The sequence below is a fragment of the Nilaparvata lugens genome, chromosome 4, assembly GCF_014356525.2.
Source record: "Nilaparvata lugens isolate BPH chromosome 4, ASM1435652v1, whole genome shotgun sequence".
NCBI classification, from domain to species: Eukaryota; Metazoa; Arthropoda; class Insecta; order Hemiptera; family Delphacidae; genus Nilaparvata; species Nilaparvata lugens.
The window spans coordinates 58718826-58742186 of NC_052507.1; the positions used below are offsets into that span (position 1 = coordinate 58718826).

The following is a 23361-nucleotide window of genomic DNA, read 5'->3' on the forward strand; positions in this document are numbered from 1 at the left end:
TTGCTACTATGTCATGCACTATCAGATGATCTACGATATTGGTTCAAGGTATATTATAAAGTTATATTAAGCAAGTTGAATTTCTATTATGGAAGAAATATTATGTAAGTTAAAAATTGAGTGTAATGTTGATTCAAACTATTAGCAATTGGATACAGAATACGAACCTGTTAGATGGATGGATGGATAGAATAATATATAGATCATATGGAATAGTATCATAGATGAATAATAGCGTAAGTAGATATTTCATAGTATAGGGCGTTTATTTCGCAAATTTTACTGCTGTCTCAAGCCGATAGTCCACGTAGTTCTTTCCCGTGAAGCTGTGTGACGCTCGTAGTGCGTGATACTGTGATTCCTGTCATACTGTGCCGTTCATACACTCTCACCCCAACAAAACAGTAAAAATCGACAATAATCGACAGTAATCGGCTTGAGATAACAGTAAAAGTTGCAACATAAACGCCCTATACCATGGGATATCTACTTACGCTATTGTTTCTCTATGATAGTATCCTCTCCTCAATTCTTTATCATTGAAACTAGATACATCGACCAATAATATTGAACAGCAAAACATATTATGTAATCAAACTATGTTTAATTTCGGGTTTACTATTAACAATATTATACTGACAATTATAGTTTTTCCAGTATTTTACCACCTATCTGTCAATAATTCATTGGAATATCAAGAATTTTTCATGCAGAATCACAAAGTGTATCTTACCTGTTGAACCAGTCATCAGTGTACCTTGGATAAGGATAGGCATCATTACTGCTAAAATCGTAGCTGGCTCTTGCATTCTGTAAAAAAAATAGTTTCAAATGTTTGAAAACACATATCAATTTTTAACTCCAATGAAATTCCAAATAATCATAGCATATCAACTCGATAGTAAACTGAAGTTTTCAAAATTTACCAGCAAATATGGACGATGGAGGGGAATAGAATTGGAGCGATATGGAAGTCAAATTTTTCAGGAGTAACATAACCATTTTTCACCAATTCTCAGACAGGTTATCTATTTTGAAATTTCTCTTCCATCCTCTGATCCTCTGATAAGTGATTGAAAACTCCATCAATATCAAATATAGACTTCGAACTTCATCCTTCACTTATTGATAAGTAATTGAATACTACAAAAATATAATTTTTTCAGATTATCCTTAAGAATTCGTTGATTAGGCTCTCTAATTCAGAGATTAGAATCTCTGAATAGTTGTTGAGAAATGTGTCAATCAAACAATATTGCAATCATTACTGACATCATGAGGAAGAGAAGTTTCATGTTAAAGTTATTCCTTGTTCTCTATTGAGTTGATAAGCTATGATTATTTGAAATATAGAGAGATTATTCAAATCCAGAGCAGTTCCACAGCAATTTGAACATAACATTACTATAATTGATAATAATTCAACTATGACCAACTAGAACTACAGCGAACTTGAACTTGCCACTTCAAAACTTCAGTAATTGAAATGCAAATCCCATACAATTCACCCAAGGTCATCGAACGAATTTGCAATATCAATTAATTGGAAAATGCTGTGCTGCACAAAGGAAACCAATTTCCCAATGCCAATGACCAAATCTACGATCTCTTATCAATTAATTAACTGCGCTATTGCAGGGTAAAAAATGACAGCTTTTGTGTGGGCGTCATTGAACAGTCAGAACAATTATTACTAACCAATGAACATTGAGTGTCTCCAGTAATTGTTTTAGTAATAGAATCATGATGGAATTTATCGATAGTAGTCTTCCGTAATCCAAGGTTCATCTGATGCTATTTATAGCTATCCAAGTGAGACTATACCATTATTTATCAATATTAATATATTTTCAACACTGTGGATTAATATATTTAATGACACTGTGGATAATAGGAATAATATTTCTATTCATATTTGATGGGAATGATTTTCCTCTAATAACAATGATACATAACTGTATGATTTGTGCCTGGATAAGGAAATGATATTATGATACAACAAATAGCCTAACTGACGGAATCATAATCGCACCAACGATAAAGCAGTAGAGGAACTTGGAAAGAAGAAGCTGGATTGAATCGAGCATTTTATATCCATCACTTTTCATACATGTTTATAATTTCCTTTTATTTAAATTAAATGTAACTTCTCCATCGATGATGTTCAAGTCGAATTCATCATCATAGGCGAAATTATTCATAGGCAAATTCATTCATAGGCGAAAGCATCATCTTCTCTGCTAGAGAAGATGATGATTCAAATGGAAAAATACTCAAGGCAAAGGCAATTCAAGATCAACACACTTTCTGTTCCCCATCAAGTTTCAAATGTTCAAATGATCTCCCATTTATTCATTCAAGTTCTAGAAAAAATCGGTGAATTCTGCATTGATTGAGTACTTATACAGCAAACAATCTGGGAGATTATTACACCGTAGTTGAGATCTCATTCTCGAAAACTCTCAGTCTCTTTATCAAATCAAAACATTAAAAAGAGTAGTTTTTCACGTGAAAAACAATGTATGCAACTAAGAGAATAACCGTAACAATGAATCTCATTTTAGTTAAATTTTCCATCTTAGCATAAACATCTCATCATTAATAACTTCTAGAAACAAAATCCCTAAATCATCTGAAAATTCTTTATACAGACTATGAAAAATGTCATCTTTTTCGAGATTTTATTCTATGAGAGACTTCCATCATCAAATTATCGTACAAATTTATCGTGGTTGAAGATTCATGCATCTTGAACAACTCCATTCAGATCTCCTATCACCCTCCAAGCTCCAACCCTCTTTATCGCTATTCAACGAAAATTGTGTACTTTTTACAGCATTCCAAGAAACATTTCGCATCCAACAAAATTATCGTGCAAATTGATGAATGGAAACTCATTCATCTGAACCATCAAATCATCCTCGAACTCCCTCAATTGCAATTCAACAAACATCATTGCAAAAAATTCTCCCATCAAGCAAATCGCATAATCTGATCGAATCCTTCACGACCGTTCTCCCAATTTTCGGGTCAAAAAAGAAACTGAATAGATCTTCCAAATAAAATCTCCAACTGTGTGAACGCTGGAGGAGTTTATCTCATCTCATCTAACAGCTTTTGATCAGAATTTCTTGCAGAAAGTGTTTCTTTCATGCGAATTTCCAGTTGGGAAGAAGTCTTTTTTTTGGGAGACCAATCAATCAAAACATGCCAGCCGCTTCTGCCCACATAGAAGCTTTTTCTCTCTTGTATTCACATTTTTATTTTCTCTACAGTATTCACAGCCCTGATCAATATGCAGCAAAATTTCATTACTTTCCGGCCACCAGGATAATGAATGGTCCTGTTTCTAGTGGGGCAAATTTGATTTATTAAGTGAATCAACCTAATTCAACATTTTTGTGAACATATAATACTTGAAATGATCATAGTAGCCTACATTGGTTGAATTGTGTAATGAAGATAATGATTATACTTATGATTGTACAGAATATAGTTCTGATAGTATCTGATGCTGATTTTATAGAATAGAATTTGAGATCAATTATCACGTCAAAATGTGAATGATAATTCTCCACTGACTTGTACAGAGATAAAGGTATGTGAATGGTTAAACTGCACGGTTGATGAATATTAATTACAGCAACTAGTATTCAGATAGACCAGTACTTGAAGTACATGAATCGGACTTTTCTTATAACTATAGAATTCAAATTTGGTGGAATAGGTCAGAAAACTGGAACAATACAGATATTTTCACTTGAATTGAATTGCTCTTGAGGACTGAATACTTTAACTGAATAATTGACGGAATATTTATTCCAGTGTACGGTAAGTTCATTCCACAATGAACTTTCGAGTCGAAATAAGTTTCTATTATATCAAAAATTATTTGAAAATTCACAGTGGAATACTTCCTGGAATCCGTGATAATAATATTTTCATTTGCTGGAGAGGAAGAACGTCTAGAAAAGAAAGAGACAGTACACAAACATAGTAAAAACGACGAACTAATCACGAGAAAGATATGACCACAGTAGCAATATTCATTGTTTCAATTATAAATGATGAAGATTATGGGAATTGTAACGAGGAGTCAGTCTGTTATGAGAATATATTTTTTTGCTATTTTGCTTTTCTCCGTTGTTTAGTGTCGACTTTGTTAGTGTGTTAGTAGAAGGTATGTTACTAGGAAAATCATGGATTTTCAACCTGGTTCATGACCATAATTATATGGCGAGAAATTTGTGTTATTGGGTATGCCTTATCTGGTAAGGAATTTGGAAAACAGCTGCCACTTGGTGGGAGAATGTATATTATTTGTCGTTGTACCGTTTCATTCTTTTGGCAGAAATTCTGCTGAGGAAATACTAAAAATTTCCAACTGCCAATCAAAGTTGACTCTGGTAAGGTTGCAATAATCCATAATCAAGTATGACCGATCACAGCTGTCCACGACAAGGCAAGTGTAAAGTGGCTTCATTCAGCGTCTGTCTTGTTATAAGCATTACAACTACAAAATGTAGTCTCCGTATTTGTGTATTAATCATGGCTTTATGCCTGCTTCAGGCTTGGTAGAATTAAGCACTGGAACCTTCTGTTCCAGTGGCATATTTTAGTTTTTCCGCTCTAGTAAATGCTTTAAATGTAAGAAGAGAGGATATCAAGATTACTGTCGCCATACGATGGAGAATAACCTCCAAATTACCGCTACTAAGGTACGTCATAGGTTATAATATAATTTGAAAAAATATTAATGAGAGCTTTCATCAAAGTATGTGTTAATCTATCTTCTATTGTAATATTAGTGGAGTGAAGTAATTATTGAGAATAATCCTTTTATTATATTTTGTAATGGAAGATGATAATTTTATAAAATCTTTCAAACTTGTCAATATGGAAGATAATGAACGGAATGCTCTTGTAGAGCATTGCTCTTGAGATGGAGTACATAAGAGAAGGAATATCTTAAGAGAAAGGAATTATAATTGGAAATTGATTAATAATTATTTATCAATGATCTATCTAATACTTATTATATTGGAAGTCAATGGGTCAGCCAACTTGAAATTTGTTGTGAGATTTTCAGAAATTGTTGTGAGATTTTCTACTTTATTATTAACTCTGAAGTAAAATTTCCTGATGTTTTTAGTATATTATTATGAATTCCATTAGTATTTTGTGATCTATATTTTATTTGTTTTGCTGATTCCAATGGAAAGCTTTCTTGATTTTTGAGATAACACCTATCATGAGATTTATCAAGAGCACATTTTTAAATCAATCTTTCTCTATTGATATCAAAGTGATAGTGTTATTGAAGTAATCTTTATTGAGGTATTTGAGTTTCATGTTTGTAAGGATCTGAAGGATGTTGATTTTTTTATGATATGGCTGAATTGGGGTTATCTGGCATTATCCTAGTTTATTTTTTTATTCTAACAGCGGTGAATGTACGGGTCCATGAATGTCTTGACGAACGTGTACCTTCTGAGGCTGGATTGACGGGTCTGACTGATTGCAGTCCTGGAAGCCAGGCATCAGCTTGGGGCTTGCGACTTCTCGTTCCATCTGGACGTGTGAAGCTCAACCACAGAGCTCAATTTCAAATTTACTTTTGAGGTAACAACTTTCTTTCTGAATTAAACAAATGTCCCAGGAATTCCGGATGTGGCATAATTGGTTCCAGTGACTATAGACTTTCAAAGGGGATGGGTGGGAATCGTGAAACGTTAGACTTTGGACTTGGGGATTACATGAGTTATTAATTTTTTATTTTGTTTGAATAATAGATTTTCGGTTGTGAGGCCATAAATCTCAATACTAATGGAAGCTATAGAAATGTGAGGTCATACTTTCGGTGTAAGGCCACAAAAACTCAATACTAATGGAGGCTATAGAAATGTGAGGCCATACTTTCGGTGTGAGGATCCAGCTGCGCATTTCAGTTTTCTTTTAAATTATATTTTATAATCTACTAAATTACTCATAGTTGAACTGGGATATTTTTGGTTGAATGTCCACTATGTTTCGTGAATGTTTTTATAATGATATTTTCACCTTAAAGTTGTGAAGAAACGATTGAAGTTTCAAGGACCGTAGCCTTTTTTTAATTTAGTTTTGATGTCACATTTTTTGAAAAATCTTCCTGTGTAAGATTTCCTTGAAATAACCCTTTTTGCAGTTTTTTCTATCTGGGATTAAGTTATTAATATTTATGTTTCACCAATTGTTTTCTGAACTGTTTTTGATCTGTCTTTGTCTATAAATATTTATTTTGTTTATGATTAACTTTTGAGAAATATATAATTATGATAACTTTCAATTCTTCTTTCTTGAATGAGAGTCCATTAAGCTTCTTATGATCCAATATTAAACTTTTATAAAGTAAAGCAGGTAGAGTACTACCGTTTATCAGTATCAGAACAATCTATACAATCATTTAACTTTCTAAACTATTGATCCTTTTCTCAGTTTCCATGATGCAACTTATTTTGTTTACTATTACATTCTACTAAAAGCTACAATATATTTGATATCTGTATCTGAGATTACTTTCTAAATTTTGATTCTATTTTCAGTTTTCATTATGTAACTTAATTTTTCTTGTTTTGTCAACTGTTAAATTTTTTCTAAGGGCGACAATATATTTGATATTATCTTCTCTCTATTTCGTTGTCTCTCTTGTCATTTCTGAATTCCCATTCTCTAGCACTGAGTATGTTTATCAAGCATCCCTTTCATTAGGTTATATCGTGTGTGCTTCTAAATTCCAAATCAACTTTCTTAATTCATAGCACGGCAAACCACGCCAACAGACAAACCTATAAGCTTTTTATACTCCCTCCTGATTTGTCAACGAATCCAAATGTATTTCTGAGCTCTGTCGGTAGATGACAGCAGGAGCAGGGTAATGTATAACCTATTCTTCCTACAAACTGGATAACACAGCTGATTAATTAGATTAGCAAGGGCTGGTTGCACATACGTCCATTAGATATGAAGATTAATGTCGATTAACTAATCACCATTAGTTTAACAAAAACATTCTTGCAGGAAACGCTGTTAATTGTTAATAAAATTTGAATTTCCAGGCAAACTAATTTTAACAGTATTACAGTTTGGCTACACTGTAATTTAATGGAAATTTGTTGTTATTCTGAAAAATAAAAGCCATCCTTATAGATAGACACAAAATAGAAATACTTAGAATTTTGTAGTTTTTAACCAAAAACTAAAGGCCATTCCACACAGCACGTGGCGTGCGTGGCTGGACGCACGCTAGCTACTTTTCAAAACATCGCTTCCCAGCTAATCAAATGAAGCAATTCACATAGCAGCCATGGCCACGCGGCAACGCTTGCTATACTAGCCACGCGTGGCTACCGTTCGCTCTCTGAGCGATCTTTTCAAACGTGTCCGGCCACGTTTTGGTCCGAGCATGCGCAGAACGTATACTAGACGTATACTATCGTATAGAACGTATACTATCATTGTCAGCCTCAAGGTCGCGCATTAAATGATGGAATTCGCCATAGGTCTTCCTTTTTTTATTGATTGGATGTACCACTGCACTGGTCCCGTGCTGTCACCGAATACAATAAAACCAGCTCATTATCACTACTACTGCTGCTGTTGGAGTCATCAAACCAAGGTAAGCCACAAGAAAATCCAGATTCACACCACGGGACCGTCGGAGTTGACATCTTCCTGCATACTGACGGGAAACGTGGCCGGTGTGAATTGGCATGTGGCTAGCGTGGCCGGCGTGGCGTGCGTCCAGCCACGCACGCCACGTGCTGTGTGGAATGGCCTTGGATAAAAGCTATAAGTACACCCATCAATAAGTAGGCCTACTCAATAAGAATTAGTTACATTTAATTTCCGGTGAGTGAACAGTTGAAAATCTCTATGTCAATTTGTTTAGTCAGCTTTATTTTTCTATTTTCTCTTTTGTGCAACCAACAGTTCTCAGTTTTGAATAATCTCGGTTATGATGGTGCCAACTAATCGGAATTATAGAAGTTTTAGTGCCGATTAGTCTAGTCGGCGTTATCAATTGGAATTTCAGCAACCAACATCAATCCATTAGCGTTAATCTTGATTAGAATACACCATTCAATCAGGATTAAGAATAAACAGACCTTTGCGCAACCAGGGGCAAGACTTCCATCAGAAATCCCCAGCAGTCCATACTCATGAACATGTTTATGATTAATGTTGAAGTCAATAAAGAAAATACATGCTGTTAATGTAGTTCAGAAATACAGGCTGATGAGATTCAATGAATAATAACAGAGCAATACGATGGATTTTATTATTCTTCCTATGTGAGTCATTCAGGATTTCAACTGTTCCGGATAGTCTTCTATTCAGAAACTTCATCCGACAGCCCAGTAGTCTAGACTCATTAAATTTGATTAAATTCATTTCATAATATCGAGTCACAGAAAAGTTCATAGTTCATGCTGATCAAGTCTTATCAACAACAGAGAAGTTCTGCTTTCATTCCGTAGCCTCATTTCAAGCTCTACTAGACATGTAAAAACAGTCGAGTTTGATCTAGAGCTCTTGAAACAAAGCTCAAGTTTGCATCAACTTTGCTGAGTGAGATAGCTGCACGCTTTTGTCTTATTTTATTACCTTTCTTATTCAAATTTTCTTGTGGACAGTTCTTATAAAATATTATAACTCCATCTCATTTGAGTTTTGCATCTGAGGAATCTTGAACTAGGAGCTTTGAGAGTTGAGACTCGGAACAAACATAGGTCTATCTCATTCCCTGTGAATGGAGTCGTCCTGCTGAGATAAATTAATCATAATATTATTCTGATGATCATGATAATGAAGATTATGATTTTTTTGTTGTTGTTGATGATGATGTGATTATTTCTTTCTGGTTCCTTCCAAAGATTTTAACTGCTTGATGAAAAAATGGGAATGTTGGCTTGCGTGATGAAATGAAAATTATTTACAAATTTCTGTTTCTCTTGGGAAAACGGCAAATAATATCAATATAAGTTTCTTTGAAAATTCAGATTGTCATAGCGCTTGATTGGATTGACAAGAAAATACCGTTCTGAAATACAATTTTAATGCAAAGCTTAGAAGCAAAGATGAATGTCAAGACAGAGAAATAAAATCTCTATTGCATTGTAGAGAAAGAATTACAGATGTGAGGTGAAATGAATTTTTATTGGAGTTTCAGCTTTTTAAAGCTCTTTGAAGGTAAATAATGGAGTAATACTGGGAGTTTAATATTGGGAATTTATTAACAAATACTTCCTGAGTTTTTGTTTTGAAATGTTCAAGACTTTCTCTTTAGTGATAGTCTCACCTTTCCCAAGTTCGTTTTCCAACTAAAATATCGCATCCCCTAGAATCATTATGTGAAGTAGAGAAATAGCTAAAATATAAAACACAAACCGGTTTTGAGTTGCAAGCTCACTGTTTCTCAATTATCGGAACAATTTGAATAGTACCAGCCTTTTAAGACAGCAGAATAATACCAGCATAGTCATTTAAAAGCAAAAGCCTTACCACCTGGCCTACCTTTTACCTTTCAAACCGTTGAGGTTCCATTATCTTCTAGGTTATGTTCACACTTTTAAAGTTTGGCTCTACGTCAGCTCATGATTTTCGGGGATGATCAATTTTGCATTTTTTCAAGATTTTTCATTCTTTAACTTTAAATTCAAAGCTCATCCTTTGAACGAATCAGACAACGGTTCAACCCATAAGCGAGTGATGATGTGAAATTGAGTAGAATTCTAATTAGAAAAGTGATGTGTCTCCTACAAATGTGACTATGGAATTCACTTTACAGAGCAGAGCGACATTTTGCCTCTCTATAACTTATGATAATTTCAAATTTGGAAAAGAATAACAATTTTAATATATTCTGATGTACTCACATAATTATTAGTCAGGTCCGGATGCATATAATCCACACCTGAAAAATAAATTCAAGTTCAATATTAACAGGAGATTATGAAATCAACAACATAATCATGACACAATAATGATATACTAGTTGAAATAGTATTTTGATAACATCGTTCCACATATAAATGAACCAGTCTATGAATTGTAATTTATATACTTGATTACAATATTACTTCAATATACAGTCATATTTTATGATCATACTCAAAGTATATTTGTAAATATATTTGATAATCGAGATTTTATGATGTACTCTAATATGTGATAAATATTCATAGAATATCTGATGGTATAACACAGGATCGTGAAATAATTATAGGGGATCAAATCTTTGATAAAAATGAGGCAAAATATCTCGTTCATATATTATATTCATGGGTAATGGTGCTATTCACGTGGCTAACATGGATTCCTATGATAAATTTTTGAAGACTTGGATAAGTCAAAATTTGTGTTCATAACAAACTACAGTTTTTGAAGAGATACATTTTTATAGATGGTATTCGTATTATAAAAAAATCATTGTAATCATCAATTTGTGATAATACTCAATTCAATACTCAAAAACTACAACTACCTATTTTGGACTATGGCTATAAGGCACACACCAGTTATTGAAGACAAGACAAGTAATAATCAGACACGTTCAGTCACAATACTTCACATAGTTGCTTATGAAAACATGTCTAGTTGCAATGTCTAATCAGTGTGAGTTGCGTCATAAGCAACAATGTGAAGTATTGTGTCTGATCATGCCTTGTCTTGTCTTGACCAACTGGTGTGTGCCTAGCCTTATCCAAATTTTGAATAGAATAGAATAGAATGACTGCCTTTATTTTATACCTGGGAGGGCGAAGTTAGGGCGCAGTCGGCCCTAGCAAAGATCTGTTAGGAAATAAATACAACATTTACGACGGATCGAAGGAGCAAAAAGAGCAATATGGCTACAAACCTTAAAAGGAAGATGAGAAAATAAGGAAATTAATAAATACTTTTAGCACTTAAATTACATCGCCCTTAAAATTATAGCTGTCATTGGCTTTAATAATTGGAATTCATTCGCTGCTACCTAGATTATATACAACAATTTCGAGCTGCATTATTTGTAACGAAGAAAGTTTGCAAAATATTTTTTAGTTGAGAGAGAAATAAAGCAAAGTAAATTCTTTTTTTAATTATGTGGGTACTTTTTTTAAAAATGAGTAGATATATAGGAAATATTATATAATCACATGAATAATTGACAAAAGTCACGATTATTTCACTTATTTACAACATACTAAGCAAAATTTTGATAAAATTGAACTAAATTATGATCTTATGCTGGGAAATTCTCTTATCAACAACACTGATGTTGATGTCGATTGAAACACGCTTTATAAATTTATTTTCAAAATTTTCCGTAAAATTCTCCATAAAATTCAGTAAATAGTTGACATTATGCATGTTCCAGACAGCTTTGACAGATTTGACGTTTCACTGCACGTTACGAACTCAGATTTTAAAACACTGATTGAGAGTGCTTCTGACATTTAGAAATTACAAAAACACCCCCTCACACTCCTTCTCATTTCATAACAAGTTAATCAAAACAAAATATCAAACTCTAATTGGAATTCATTCGCTGCTACCTAGATTATATACAACAATTTCGAGCTGCATTATTTGTAACGAACAAAGTTTGCAAAATATTTTCAAGTTTGCAATGTAACTGTCTGGATCCTTTCACTTTGAAAGATTAATGAAGTTGAACCCAGCTCAACGCTTCAAGTACTTCCACGTCTACAGTGCAAGTTGTCAGCATTTCATCTATCAATGCTTCCTATTCAAGCAATGCTCACCATTCAACGTGAATCTACCTCCACCTTTCTCAACTAACAAACAAACTTCTAATATAAACTTCTGTTTCGTTTTCGATGAAAGCCCCCCAACCTACATTTTTGAAAAGAGTTACAGGCAACTGGCAATAGCTGTTATTTCTTTTATCTGGAGTAAACTTCAGGAATATCGGTGCTTTCTCTCAGACAAAAAACTTGCGAACCGTTACCTCTTCTTTGATAAAAACTCGGACAACATTTTCCATCTATTGATAGGAAAGAGAAAATACTGGAGGTGAATAATTTTTCAAAACTAATAAGTTGTTCTAGAAAAACAATTTGAAGCTTCATCTTCATGTTGGTCTTGTAATTTCCATTTTCCTAGTATTGTAGAGAAGTAGTAGTGGTGTGTTTTCAATACTACTTGTATTCACTACAACTTGAAGTGTTAAAAATTACCATAAGAAACTATTTTTGACTAAGCTTCAATATACTTTTCAGAAAAACTGTTGAACTAAAATAACAGTCAACTATCTATTAATCATCTCATCTATTACAGAAGTTTATGACGATCCTATTCCAATCCAAGAAACAGCTACTGTTTTAACAGGCACTAGAAGTACTTTGAGAATGGATTGAAGATTGTTACAAATCTAGAAGAAAAAGACATGTCATTCCGTTACATTGAAACATTTTAGCAAATTTCTTCAAATTGGACTAAAGTGAGATTCACTTCAAACTGTAAGTATTCTTCATGAGCAGAAACGATGATAATTTTCCTTCAATCAACACTGACATTTTTTAATGAATCTACAATTAATAGTACACGGCACTGGTTAACCAACATTAAGTTGGCTCTCCACTAAAATATTTTCGAAATCTTCCAACGCCATCGTTTTGAGCTCGTTTTGAGCTGATTTGAGCAACTTTTATTTCGTGTTGAGCACCCACCGTTTTCGAGATATGACGTCCCAAAAATTGGCGATCCAACTTAATGCCAGCTCTCCACTTTTCGAAATCGAAAAACTGAACACTGGCATTAAGTTGGCTCTCCAATTTTTGAGACGTCATATCTCGAAAACGGTGGGTGCTCAAAACAAAATAAAAGTTGCCCAAATCAGCTCAAAACGAGCTCAAAACGATGGCGTGTTTAGTTTTTCGATTTCGAAAAGTGGAGAGCTGGCATTAAGTTGGATCTCCAATTTTTGAGACGTCATATCTCGAAAACGGTGGGTGCTCAAAACGAAATAAAAGTTGCTCAAATCGGCTCAAAACAAGTTCAAAACGATGTCGTTGAGAGATTTCAAAAATATTATAGTGGAGAGCCAACTTAATGTTGGTCACTGGTTAAGCTGTAAGCGTTACTTGTAAAACCGGCTTGATGTGTTAGGTGGGTTGCAGATATTGCGCCGATGATGTTTCAGGCACAGTACAGTGATGGGAAGGCGCGTTTCTCATGATGGAAAGAATAATAAAATATAAGAAGAAGAAGAAGAAGAAGAAGAAGAAGAAGAAGAAGAAGAAGAAGAAGAAGAAGAAGAAGAAGAAGAGAAGAAGAAGAAGAAGAAGAAGAAGAAGAAGAAGAAGAAGAAGAAGAAGAAGAGAAGAAGAAGAAGAAGAAGAAGAAGAAGAAGAAGAAGAAGAAGAAGAAGAAGAAGAAGAAGAAGAAGAAGAAGAACTGTAAGAACAAAAGTATGACAAAAGACAAAATAGAAATTACATTATTTGTAGAGGATAACAACGAAGATCGGAAAACTCTTAAAAATAGGGAGGGATCAAGAGGGATATCTCATTAAAGATTATCTCATTTTACTGCTATGATTATGGCAGTCATTATGAGACACAATTTTTTATATTTTTTAGTGTTAAATGAATGAAATAATTGTAACAAGAAATGAAGGAAATGGACATTGACGAATACAATTGGAAGAACTTGAAATTGAAAAGACAATATGTTATAATATATTTATTGTTTTGACTATGCAGGAGAAACAAGGATGAGCAGAAGCATTGCCTTGAAAGTATTGGACGAGGGAAATAAGGGGTAGATGGAAAGAGCAAGATGAGATTAGTGGCTTATACCGAGTAGACTCGCCTCACAACCCGACAGCCCTTTCTTCAAAGAGTATATGATGATTGCAGTCACTGCAGAATCTACGTCATCACACTCTTTGTTAGCTCAAGCATCCTCTCTCTCACACACACACAAACATGAAATAGGTACTTGAAAAAGGACTCCACAACTGCCTTTTCTACCACTAGTTTTTCCATGGAAATTTGTTTGGCTCACTTTTCATCTTCCTTATTCTTTTTTCGTATAATCTCCATCTTATTTCTCCTTCAACATGTACAAACGTGAACTACCAATAATGCTTCCATTTTCTTATTCTTTCTATTCTGCCCCATTTTTATGTGCTCTCTCTAGCTCTTCTCTTCGAGAATCGAGGTAGATTTAATTTGTTTTCTCTCTCCTCCTTCTCATCATCCACCTCCTTAATCTCTTTATTTCTCCCTCCTCTCTCTTCTTCTTCTTCTTCTTCTTACTTTTGTTTTTCTTCCTCTTCTATTTCGATCTCAACTAACTTTTGTTATTCTATATGCTTTATCCTCTTTGTGGATGAAGACAGGTTCTATTTGCTTAATTCACGACGTTATCTCTCTACATGGAAGGTGGTGCCTAGAGGAAAAACAGGAAGATGTCTTGTGCTGCAAGTGATATAGGTTATTACTCTTGTTAAAACAGCGTTTGTCCTTTGAAAGTTGATTGCCTTTGTCAGTCAGAAAACTTCTATTGTTTTCATTCGTTCACTTTGCAGAGTTTCTAACATTTAAATTTTAACACAAACCTTGCAAGTGAAAATTTCAGTTGTAAATTCTAATTTATTCATTCTTTATCAAAGCAGGCTGTCCAGTTTGAAATGAAATTATATTACAGTTGAATTGTTGAATGGTTCAAGTGTTTTTGGGATAGCGGGGTTTTTGGAATATCCCATTAATCCATCCATTTTTCATTAGTTCCAGTCATCTGTGTCAAGATAATGCAAGATTCTATGAGTATAATGAATTTTTAATTTTGCTCATACTGGAAATTCATTATGAGTTCGGTGAGAGATTTTTGCTGGATATTGAAGTATTGATTGTCACGTTTTGGTCTTAGAATATGTTTGTGATGTTGTACGATATAAGCAGTGAATTCTATCAACCTTCTATTACACAAGAATGTTTCTAATATACATAATGATAGAAGTTTTTAATTCACAAAAAATCTTAGTTTTGAATAACACAATTCATTTATTCATCATCAAAGTTTATACTACGACAAGTCTGGTTAGAGGAAGAGTTGAAGCAACTAGTTTTGAGATTGTTTAAAGAAGTTGTAGATGAGATTGTGGCTTGAATTGCAGTTGATATAGTTGTCGAGTAACAGAAATAGTTGAAGGCTGTCAAGAGTTCAACGACAATAGGTCTGCGGTTTTGTCAGGGACGCGGTTGTCTTAGTTCAAGTATAATCAAACTTTAGATATTTTGAAATCCATAAATCCAGCACGAGTAGACTTCTGAATGTACTCTTCTGAAATTTGTGTAATGCTTAATGATTAAATAGATGAATAAAAAGACTAGAACTTGAAACTTTGAGCTATGTTGAGTTTGAGGAGTTGAACTTGAAAAATTGATATCAATACATAAAAAGTTTACTAGGTTCAATATTCGAGTTACAAAATTCCACCATTACCTTTTTAAATTATGTGTAGAGTTTCTTCATCACAGTTCATTTCATGTAAATGGTCTATCCGCTGATTACGAAAACGCTACTTGAAAACTCAAGAAAAATATGGGTTCTGTTACTCTCAACTTGAGGTAAAACGTACAATAATTCCAACTTGTGTACTCAGTTACTGTAGCCTTGAAGTTACTGTAAGATAGGAAATTTTTCCTAAAATAGGAAACTCACTCTACTCTACTGTACCTAAAACTAGATTGCTAATCACCTGAGGTACTAGATAGACAAGAGGGACGAAAAAGAGGGGAGATCTACCACAAACTACACACTCCAATTAGCTGTTTCTATTTCCAGCTCAAGAAAGGGACTCAGAGCATCTGAATTAGGGCCGTGTACTTGAACTTACGTGTTTTCAAAGGCTCTCCTTCACATTGAATACTGTTACAGGGATATGTTGATGTTCACAATCAACTCAAAGATTCATAATCTACAGAACTACTATTTTCCCCCATTATGAAATATTCTATCTCAATCACATTTTTCCGGTCCATTGATAGTTTGATTTTCCTAGCACTCAACCTGCGATATCGTATTTGTTTTTACTTTTTTACTTTCTTTAATGAAATCTCATTTCTAGAGCAATATCTTATTTCGATTTTTCTTATCCCGTTCCACTATTCTTCCCCATCCAATTTATTCTCAATAACACTTACTCTGGCCAACTTTTTCCTTCAAATAACAAAAACAAACACACACACTCTCACACACTCTCTCTCTCTCTCTCATTCCCCACTCTCTCTTTCCCTTTCCCACTCAACCGTTTCGCCTCTCACTCTTTTCTCTCTCTCTCTCTTACTCTTTTCCCCCCTTCACACTCTCTCACTCTAACTCTCTCTCCTTATCTCTCACTGTCTTTACAAGCTCTCTCTCACGCCCATGCCTTACGTGTCTCCATCTCTGGTAACATATTCCACACTTTCTCTTCATACTTTTCTACTTTTCTCTCACTCTGTGACTAAGGAGTCACTCAAACCAACCACAGTTTTCTTCTCAGCCGAAAACCTCATTCTGGTTTCCTTTCCACTTCAACTGTTTCATCTCTCTCACACACGTCCTCCAACAGGCCGACTGCTTCTTATTACCTCGGAGCGTCTCAAGGCGAATCCCTGTTCACCGAGTAGAGAACGCCAACACAGCAATATCATCTCCCGTCTCCTACCATTCTTGTTAGCGTCTAAAGCCGCATACATGGTAAGATAAATGCCTCACAATATAGTAAATGGGAAGGTAAAGTCGAAGAGGGATTAACAGAAAATGAGTAAAAACGTTGAAGAGGAAATAAGAAGTCGTAGGAAGAGAAAAAGGAGAAAGGATGAAGAAGAAAAATAAGAAGAAGAAGGAAAAAAAGAAGAAGAAGAAAAAGAATAAGAAAAAAGAGATGGATAAGATGACAGAAATGGACATGAGAGTACAAATATGGTGGCGATGAAAGAGTAAAGCGTTAACAAGAATGGTTAACTAGAGGAGAAAAGGCATTGGAAGAGAAATTGGAGGATAAACAACTACAAGATGTTGAAGAAGAAAAAAAGAACATGACAAATGAAAGGTGAAAGGGAAGGTGGAGGCTGTTGAAACAGAGTAGGCTAAGGAGTAAATTTATGAGATTGATGGAAAATGAAGAGCGGAGGAATGAGAGAAGAAAGAGGAACAGAGAAGAAAAGGGAGGAGAATGAAGAGAAGAATAAAATAAAAGTAAGAAAGTTGAGGTGGAGGTTGATAAGAAAAAGGAAACTTGTCCGTAGAAAAACAATAGGAGTGATAGTGGTGTTGGAAGGGAAATGAAGTCTGAAAATGTAGTAGAAGAAAAAGAGGATGAGGCAGCGTGAAAAAATGAAGACGTAGAAACGGAGAAAGGAGGAGGAAGAAAAGACAGTGAGAAGAAGAAGGAATTGTCAGAGAAAAAAAAGTTGGGGAAATATGAAAAAAGAACGAGGAAAACAATAGCAGTGAAAAAATAGAGGGAAAAGTCTGAGGCTATTATTTTTGAGGTTATTGGTAAGGAAGTGTGGAGGTTAGATGTGTGATCGAATTTCCACTCACAGCAGAGATAAAACTGGATTCGGTTGACATCCAAAGTTAATGCAAGTGAATGCGAATGCAGAGGTCCTTTCAACGTCTCAACCTATCATGTTTATTCCACCCTCATATCCAGGAATATTCTACCATTTTATATCTACACCTACCATTACCTATCATAATATGTACTTCATAACGCTCACTTTGTATTCTATTCCAAATAAAAATCCTATTCTGCAATCTTCATCTCATGGATATGCAGTATTTATGAAATGGATACATTCATTTGGTTCCAAATGCTGGACAAATGGATGAATAGATTGATATGCGGAATAAATTATCAGAAGATAGCACACAATATTGAAGTTTGGATTCCAATCACAAAGCGAGGAAAAATGTGAGAGAGCCAACTACAACTGACGGCAGACATTGTAACTATCACGACATTTCAGTTTCGTAGGCTACTACTAGCTTGTGATTGGCTGGGGGCGTGGCTACTGGTGGAGCTACGTAAGCGACACCCAATCGGATTGCTAGAAGAATTCAATGGCATCTGACTGTTTTCTCCCATCTCCTTAATGATTGTCTGAAGTTTTATTGGCTGATTTGATACAGTACTTCTCTCATATCATCACTGATAACATTCTATGTATCAATATCATGTGTCATGAATCATCATGTGTATTGATATGAGCTTGAACAGGCTATTGATGTTATTTTTCATACCAGTTCGTTCTCCTTTGTCCCCTGAACTTTGTTGTCGACTTCCTCACCCTTTCTTTCCCACTTTCTATCTCGTTACTTCCGCCTTCCTCAACTCATTTTATTTTAGGAAAGAATGATTGCGAACAGAATTCTCATTTTTTCTCATCCTCTCTCGCAAATTAACTTTCTTTGGATGTCCTTTTGTGCATAATTCCCAACCTCTCTCTTTGCCATTCTTCTTTCCCTTCTCCTTATCATTTTCTGCTTCTTGCTGTCCATCTTCTATTCATACTTCGCTTAGCAGACGTTAATTCATAACAAACAAATTTTTAAGTATAGTTGAATATATTCAGATAATGTTTATTATCCTATAACATCATTCTTGCTCTTAAAAATTCTACCGCAGCCCTGAACATGCTATAAGGCCCGGTTTTTTTTAATTATCAAGTCTAATGGATCATCGAACTAATTAAATCATTGATTCATTTAATTTTATAATAATTGAACTAAACGCCAGGTCTAAATATTAACAGTTATTTGATCTCAAATCGAATTTTCTCAAGAGAAACTTTACTAAGCTCCCAATCAAACTCTCACAATAATTTAAGATGAAGCTGGAATTTGGACGGCTATTTGTCACTTCCTATTGTGTTGATGGACGGAATCAATTGAATGACTTTATTAGATGAGAGAATATAATACTCGCCTCATAAATGATATTTTCCAACTTCGAATAATGAAGAATATTTTCATTTCCATTTTCAATTTCATTGAAAAATCTGATCATCTATCTATATTTCAGTATACTACTCTCAAACTACAAAACCAACGTTCACCAAAGTGATCTTCTCATTTTGAGTGTAGCCTCAATAATAATACAGAATCACTCCTTCACTAAAACAATTGATTCGCCACTACGGAAACATTGCTCCCCAGGAATCATCCATTCCCCACAACCAGAATACAGCCTCACGAAGATCATCTATTTTCCACTACACGAACGCTGTCTCACTGCAACATGGCAGGCTCTAACATGAACGTGCCAATAAATTGTGAGGCAATTGGAAACCACTCTCTCGAGCTCAATTGCCGCCCAAATCACAAAACAAAGCACAACATCGATATAGAAGGCATTGCCTTCCGAAATAAGAGCCGCAGCCAATCACAGCTCACTGAGTGAGTGCTTGCTGGTTGGTGGGAGGGTCGAGGTGATTGAATGGAGGTTGACGATGAAGAATAAATGGAGGAGAAGGCTGGAGAAACGAAGAGAGAGAATGATGGAGTAGCAGGTGGAGGAAGATAAGAGAAATAAACTAGAGAAGAGGTAAGAGAAAGAGAGAGAGAGAGAGTGAGAGAGAGAAAGAGAGAGAGAGAGTGAGAGAGAGAAAGAGAGAGAGAGAGAGTGAGAGAGAGAAAGAGAGAGAGAGTGATACAAGCCGAGAAGTGTGAGGCAATAGTAGAGAGAAACAGAAATAACAAAGATAGAGAATGGAATGAAAGCATCTCAAATCAAATAGAACGAGAGGACAGAACTGAAACAAGAAACTGTACAAGAGAGAGTATATTTTACAAGTATAAACAAAGAGAGAGAGCGATATGAAGAATGAAGAAGTAATAAAAAACATTTTCAGGTGTTAGAGCAAAAGTAGACAAGACGAAGATAAAGATATAAATGATGATTCTCATGAAACAGGAAAACGTATGTTATGAAAAACATTGAAGAAACAGAGATTATGAGTATGTTAACAAGTCTGAAAGAAAAAGGAAGTGCTGCAATGAAAATGAAACGTCGAAGAGGAATGGAAGAGAAATGGTGGTAGGAAGGGAAGGAGAAGAGGAGAGTATTAGGTAGGGGGAGGATGAGACTTGTGAATGGTAGGACGATGACAAGGAAAGTGGGAAAAAGGGATAAGAGCATTATTAATATGAATTACCATTTGTATTGTAAACTGAATAATAATGTATCACAGAAATTTCAGAATTTAAAAGTTATCAACAACTAATCCTAAACAAGCAATAATTTCTAAACCTCATGATGAGAATGAACATTTTTTGTTCAGTTTCCCACACACACAGTTCAGTTTACACAATGTTATTTCAAAATAGCATATTTTCATAGGTTCAATTGAAATTATTTTCATAATCTCATATTACATGTACACGATGTAACATGTTTACCACAAGCTCCTCGCTAGAAGACCAGTGATTTTCAAGATTTTCCGACAGTTCATATATCTAAACTAATAACAGGAAACTAATTCTCTATGGTATCCATCACCTAAGAAGGTGATTACCATTATTCATCACCTAAATAACAAGGTATTTAGGTATTCCAAAGAAATTTGTCGCTACTCAAATATTCATGTTTGACGCTTGGTCTAGTGATCGATCAAATGAGTTCTATCCTTGATTATTGGAATCATTGATCTCACTAATCATCACGCTACTCGAGCGAAACCTTCAACGTTTGATTTATCACCAAATCAGACGTCACACACAACTTTTCATCCACCGAATCAAAGGCAACACATCAACAAACTCCAACAATCCCATGTGCATCTCACATGTTATGGCACAATTCCCAGTGCATTGTGACGTCATCAATCTGAAATACATTCGATCTCACTTGCTCCAACATGTTGGATATACATTCCATCTCACTTGCACCAACATAATGGATATCTATTCCATCTCACATGCTCCAACATGTTAGGTATCCATTCATTGTCATTTGCTCCAAAATGTTACATGCCCCGGAGGTATAAATAGGAATAGAGCCCTTGTTTCTGAGCCACAACCGATGCATTATTTGGCCAAAAATGAGACGAGATTTCAGCGCAATGACAGAGTAGCTTGACAGAGCAGGATTGCAACGCCTTCATGATAATGATTGCCGGCCACACATCTCTCCACTTGCAACTGAGTAACTTTGTCATTACTGTCCCTGTCCAAATCAGATGATTAAATTGGTTGTGAAAATGCTTTTTACTCAATGATGATACCTATATTTGAATTCTATGTGATATACATATCACACTATCACTGTAACATCTCCACTAACACAAAGTGATAGCTCTGCATTTTATGATGATACATCTGATACCTATATCAAACTGATCTCATACAGCATACATTTACCTTCTAAATTGAGCCAGACATTATGATGTAATGTTACTTCAAGCTTATATAACCTTCTACATGACACTATAATCATGTCAGCACCACATTATGGAACGTTTCTTCAATCTCATGTTGCCTTCAACTTCACACTTGTGAGATTGACAAATATAACACATGTGAAATGGAACATGTTCAACCAATGTTGCAACACACATGTCAGTTCTATATTAGGTGGCACATCATGACGTGAGCTCAAGATCCAATAATAACAATGGAAAGATGAGTGTAGGTCGGGAACTTATGACCTGATTCAGTATGAGTCAGTCTGGTTGGTATTGATTGAAATATTCCCAGGCACAAGTTCAACATATTCAAGGCCAAATTGATAAAGGTTCAGAACATATTCGATACTCCAAAAAATCCCATTCTAAACAAGGTTGATGAGACTAGAATTCGCTACAATATTCACTATTTTATTGAATAATACATTCCATGAGATGACCTTGTCTGCCCAGTGATGATTGAGCCTGTATTGATAAAGCAATGTATCACCAGAATTAATGCATTTCGGATCGTATTAACAACGCTTTTTAAATGATTCCCCCATAAAATTGAATTTCTGCCTTATCTTAACTTTTTGTTGAGTCAAAGAACACCACATTTTCAAATTCTTGGTAGTCATTTTAAAATGATATATTGATGTGATTTTCATTATGCAATTCAAATGTCAATGATACAGAATGAACTACAAGTTGTCATGATTGATCATAATAAATATTTTCGTATTCTAGTGATAGAAATAATTATAATTATGAATATAATTGACCGAACGTAGTGAGGTCTATGTTTCAACTCGATTTGCTTTTGTCTGTCTGTATGTAACGCGATTACGGCCAAACGCGTTGATAGAATTCTATGAGATTTGGCAGGAATATTCCTTTTTCAACTGCGCATCGATGTATGCACAAGGTTTTTTGAAATTTTGCATTTTAAGGACAAAATGAGAAGAAAAGGCATTCCTCCATACTCTGATATCACTGAATATATCATCTACTTCGAAGATAGGATCAATCAGACTATAGAATTATTCATAATCAATCAGCTGACAAAAGTGGATTATTCATTGCATGCATTACACCGATGTCTGGCCTTCTATTTCTAAAAGGTAGGGTTTCAATATTTTTCATGATGCGTGCCTATGAGTATCAATATTCTCACATTTTAAAAACAAATTTAATAGATGATTGAGAATAAATTGAACATGAGTGAGTCTTTGAGCTTGGAGAAAACAAATAACATTTTTAAACGTAAATTATTATTCAAATGAATAAACTAGAACAGGTTACATCAGATACTTGTGGATGAGAAAACTGCGTGAGATCTACTGTTCACAGAACTACTAGAAAATATTAAATATAATTCTGAATAGGAATATTTATATCTATTCAATCAGTACGTTTGAATCACTATCATTCCCCTAATTTATAATTTATATAACAATTTCATCTGTTTCATTACTGAGAATGATGCATGCATTCCTTAGGCTTGTGCGTTGATGATGATAAGAGGGATTGTAGCTTCCTTTTGGAGCATTAAAGATGTTGGCAAACTTGAGATAATCTTCTCCTGTTTCTGCTACAAGTTATACAGTTTTTCAGTACTCTTTCTTCCCAAGAGTACTTGAGATACGATTGATTCACTGCACTGATTCTGAATAAGAAATTGGCGAAGCAATGCCTTAGAAAGACTAGAATCTTCTCAGTTCACAACCTTCAAACTCATTGGTTAACAAAAATATTCTGATCTAATCCCATAAATATGAGATTCAAGGCACGGAGAAACTAAAACCTCTCAGTTATAGCTCAACAAAATAATATCAGATTCTATGATTCCAGTGGAATTAAAATTAAATTGATACTATTTTATAACAAGATAACAATGTATCAATAATATTTGTAAGAGTAAGTTACTACTGAC

General features: G+C 34.6%; 1 protein-coding gene across 1 annotated transcript in view; it reads right to left on the reverse strand.

The window, feature by feature from the left end:
• LOC111062474 (neuroendocrine convertase 2) overlaps nt 1–23361 on the reverse strand; it is a 123652-nt gene that overhangs the window by 40397 nt on the left and 59894 nt on the right. Inside the window, exons 4-5 of the mRNA XM_039425984.1 lie at nt 9915–9952; nt 734–810 (exon numbers count right to left, since the gene is read on the reverse strand). Of these exons, the coding sequence (XP_039281918.1) occupies nt 734–810; nt 9915–9952 (115 nt within the window). The remainder of the gene's footprint in view (nt 1–733; nt 811–9914; nt 9953–23361) is intronic.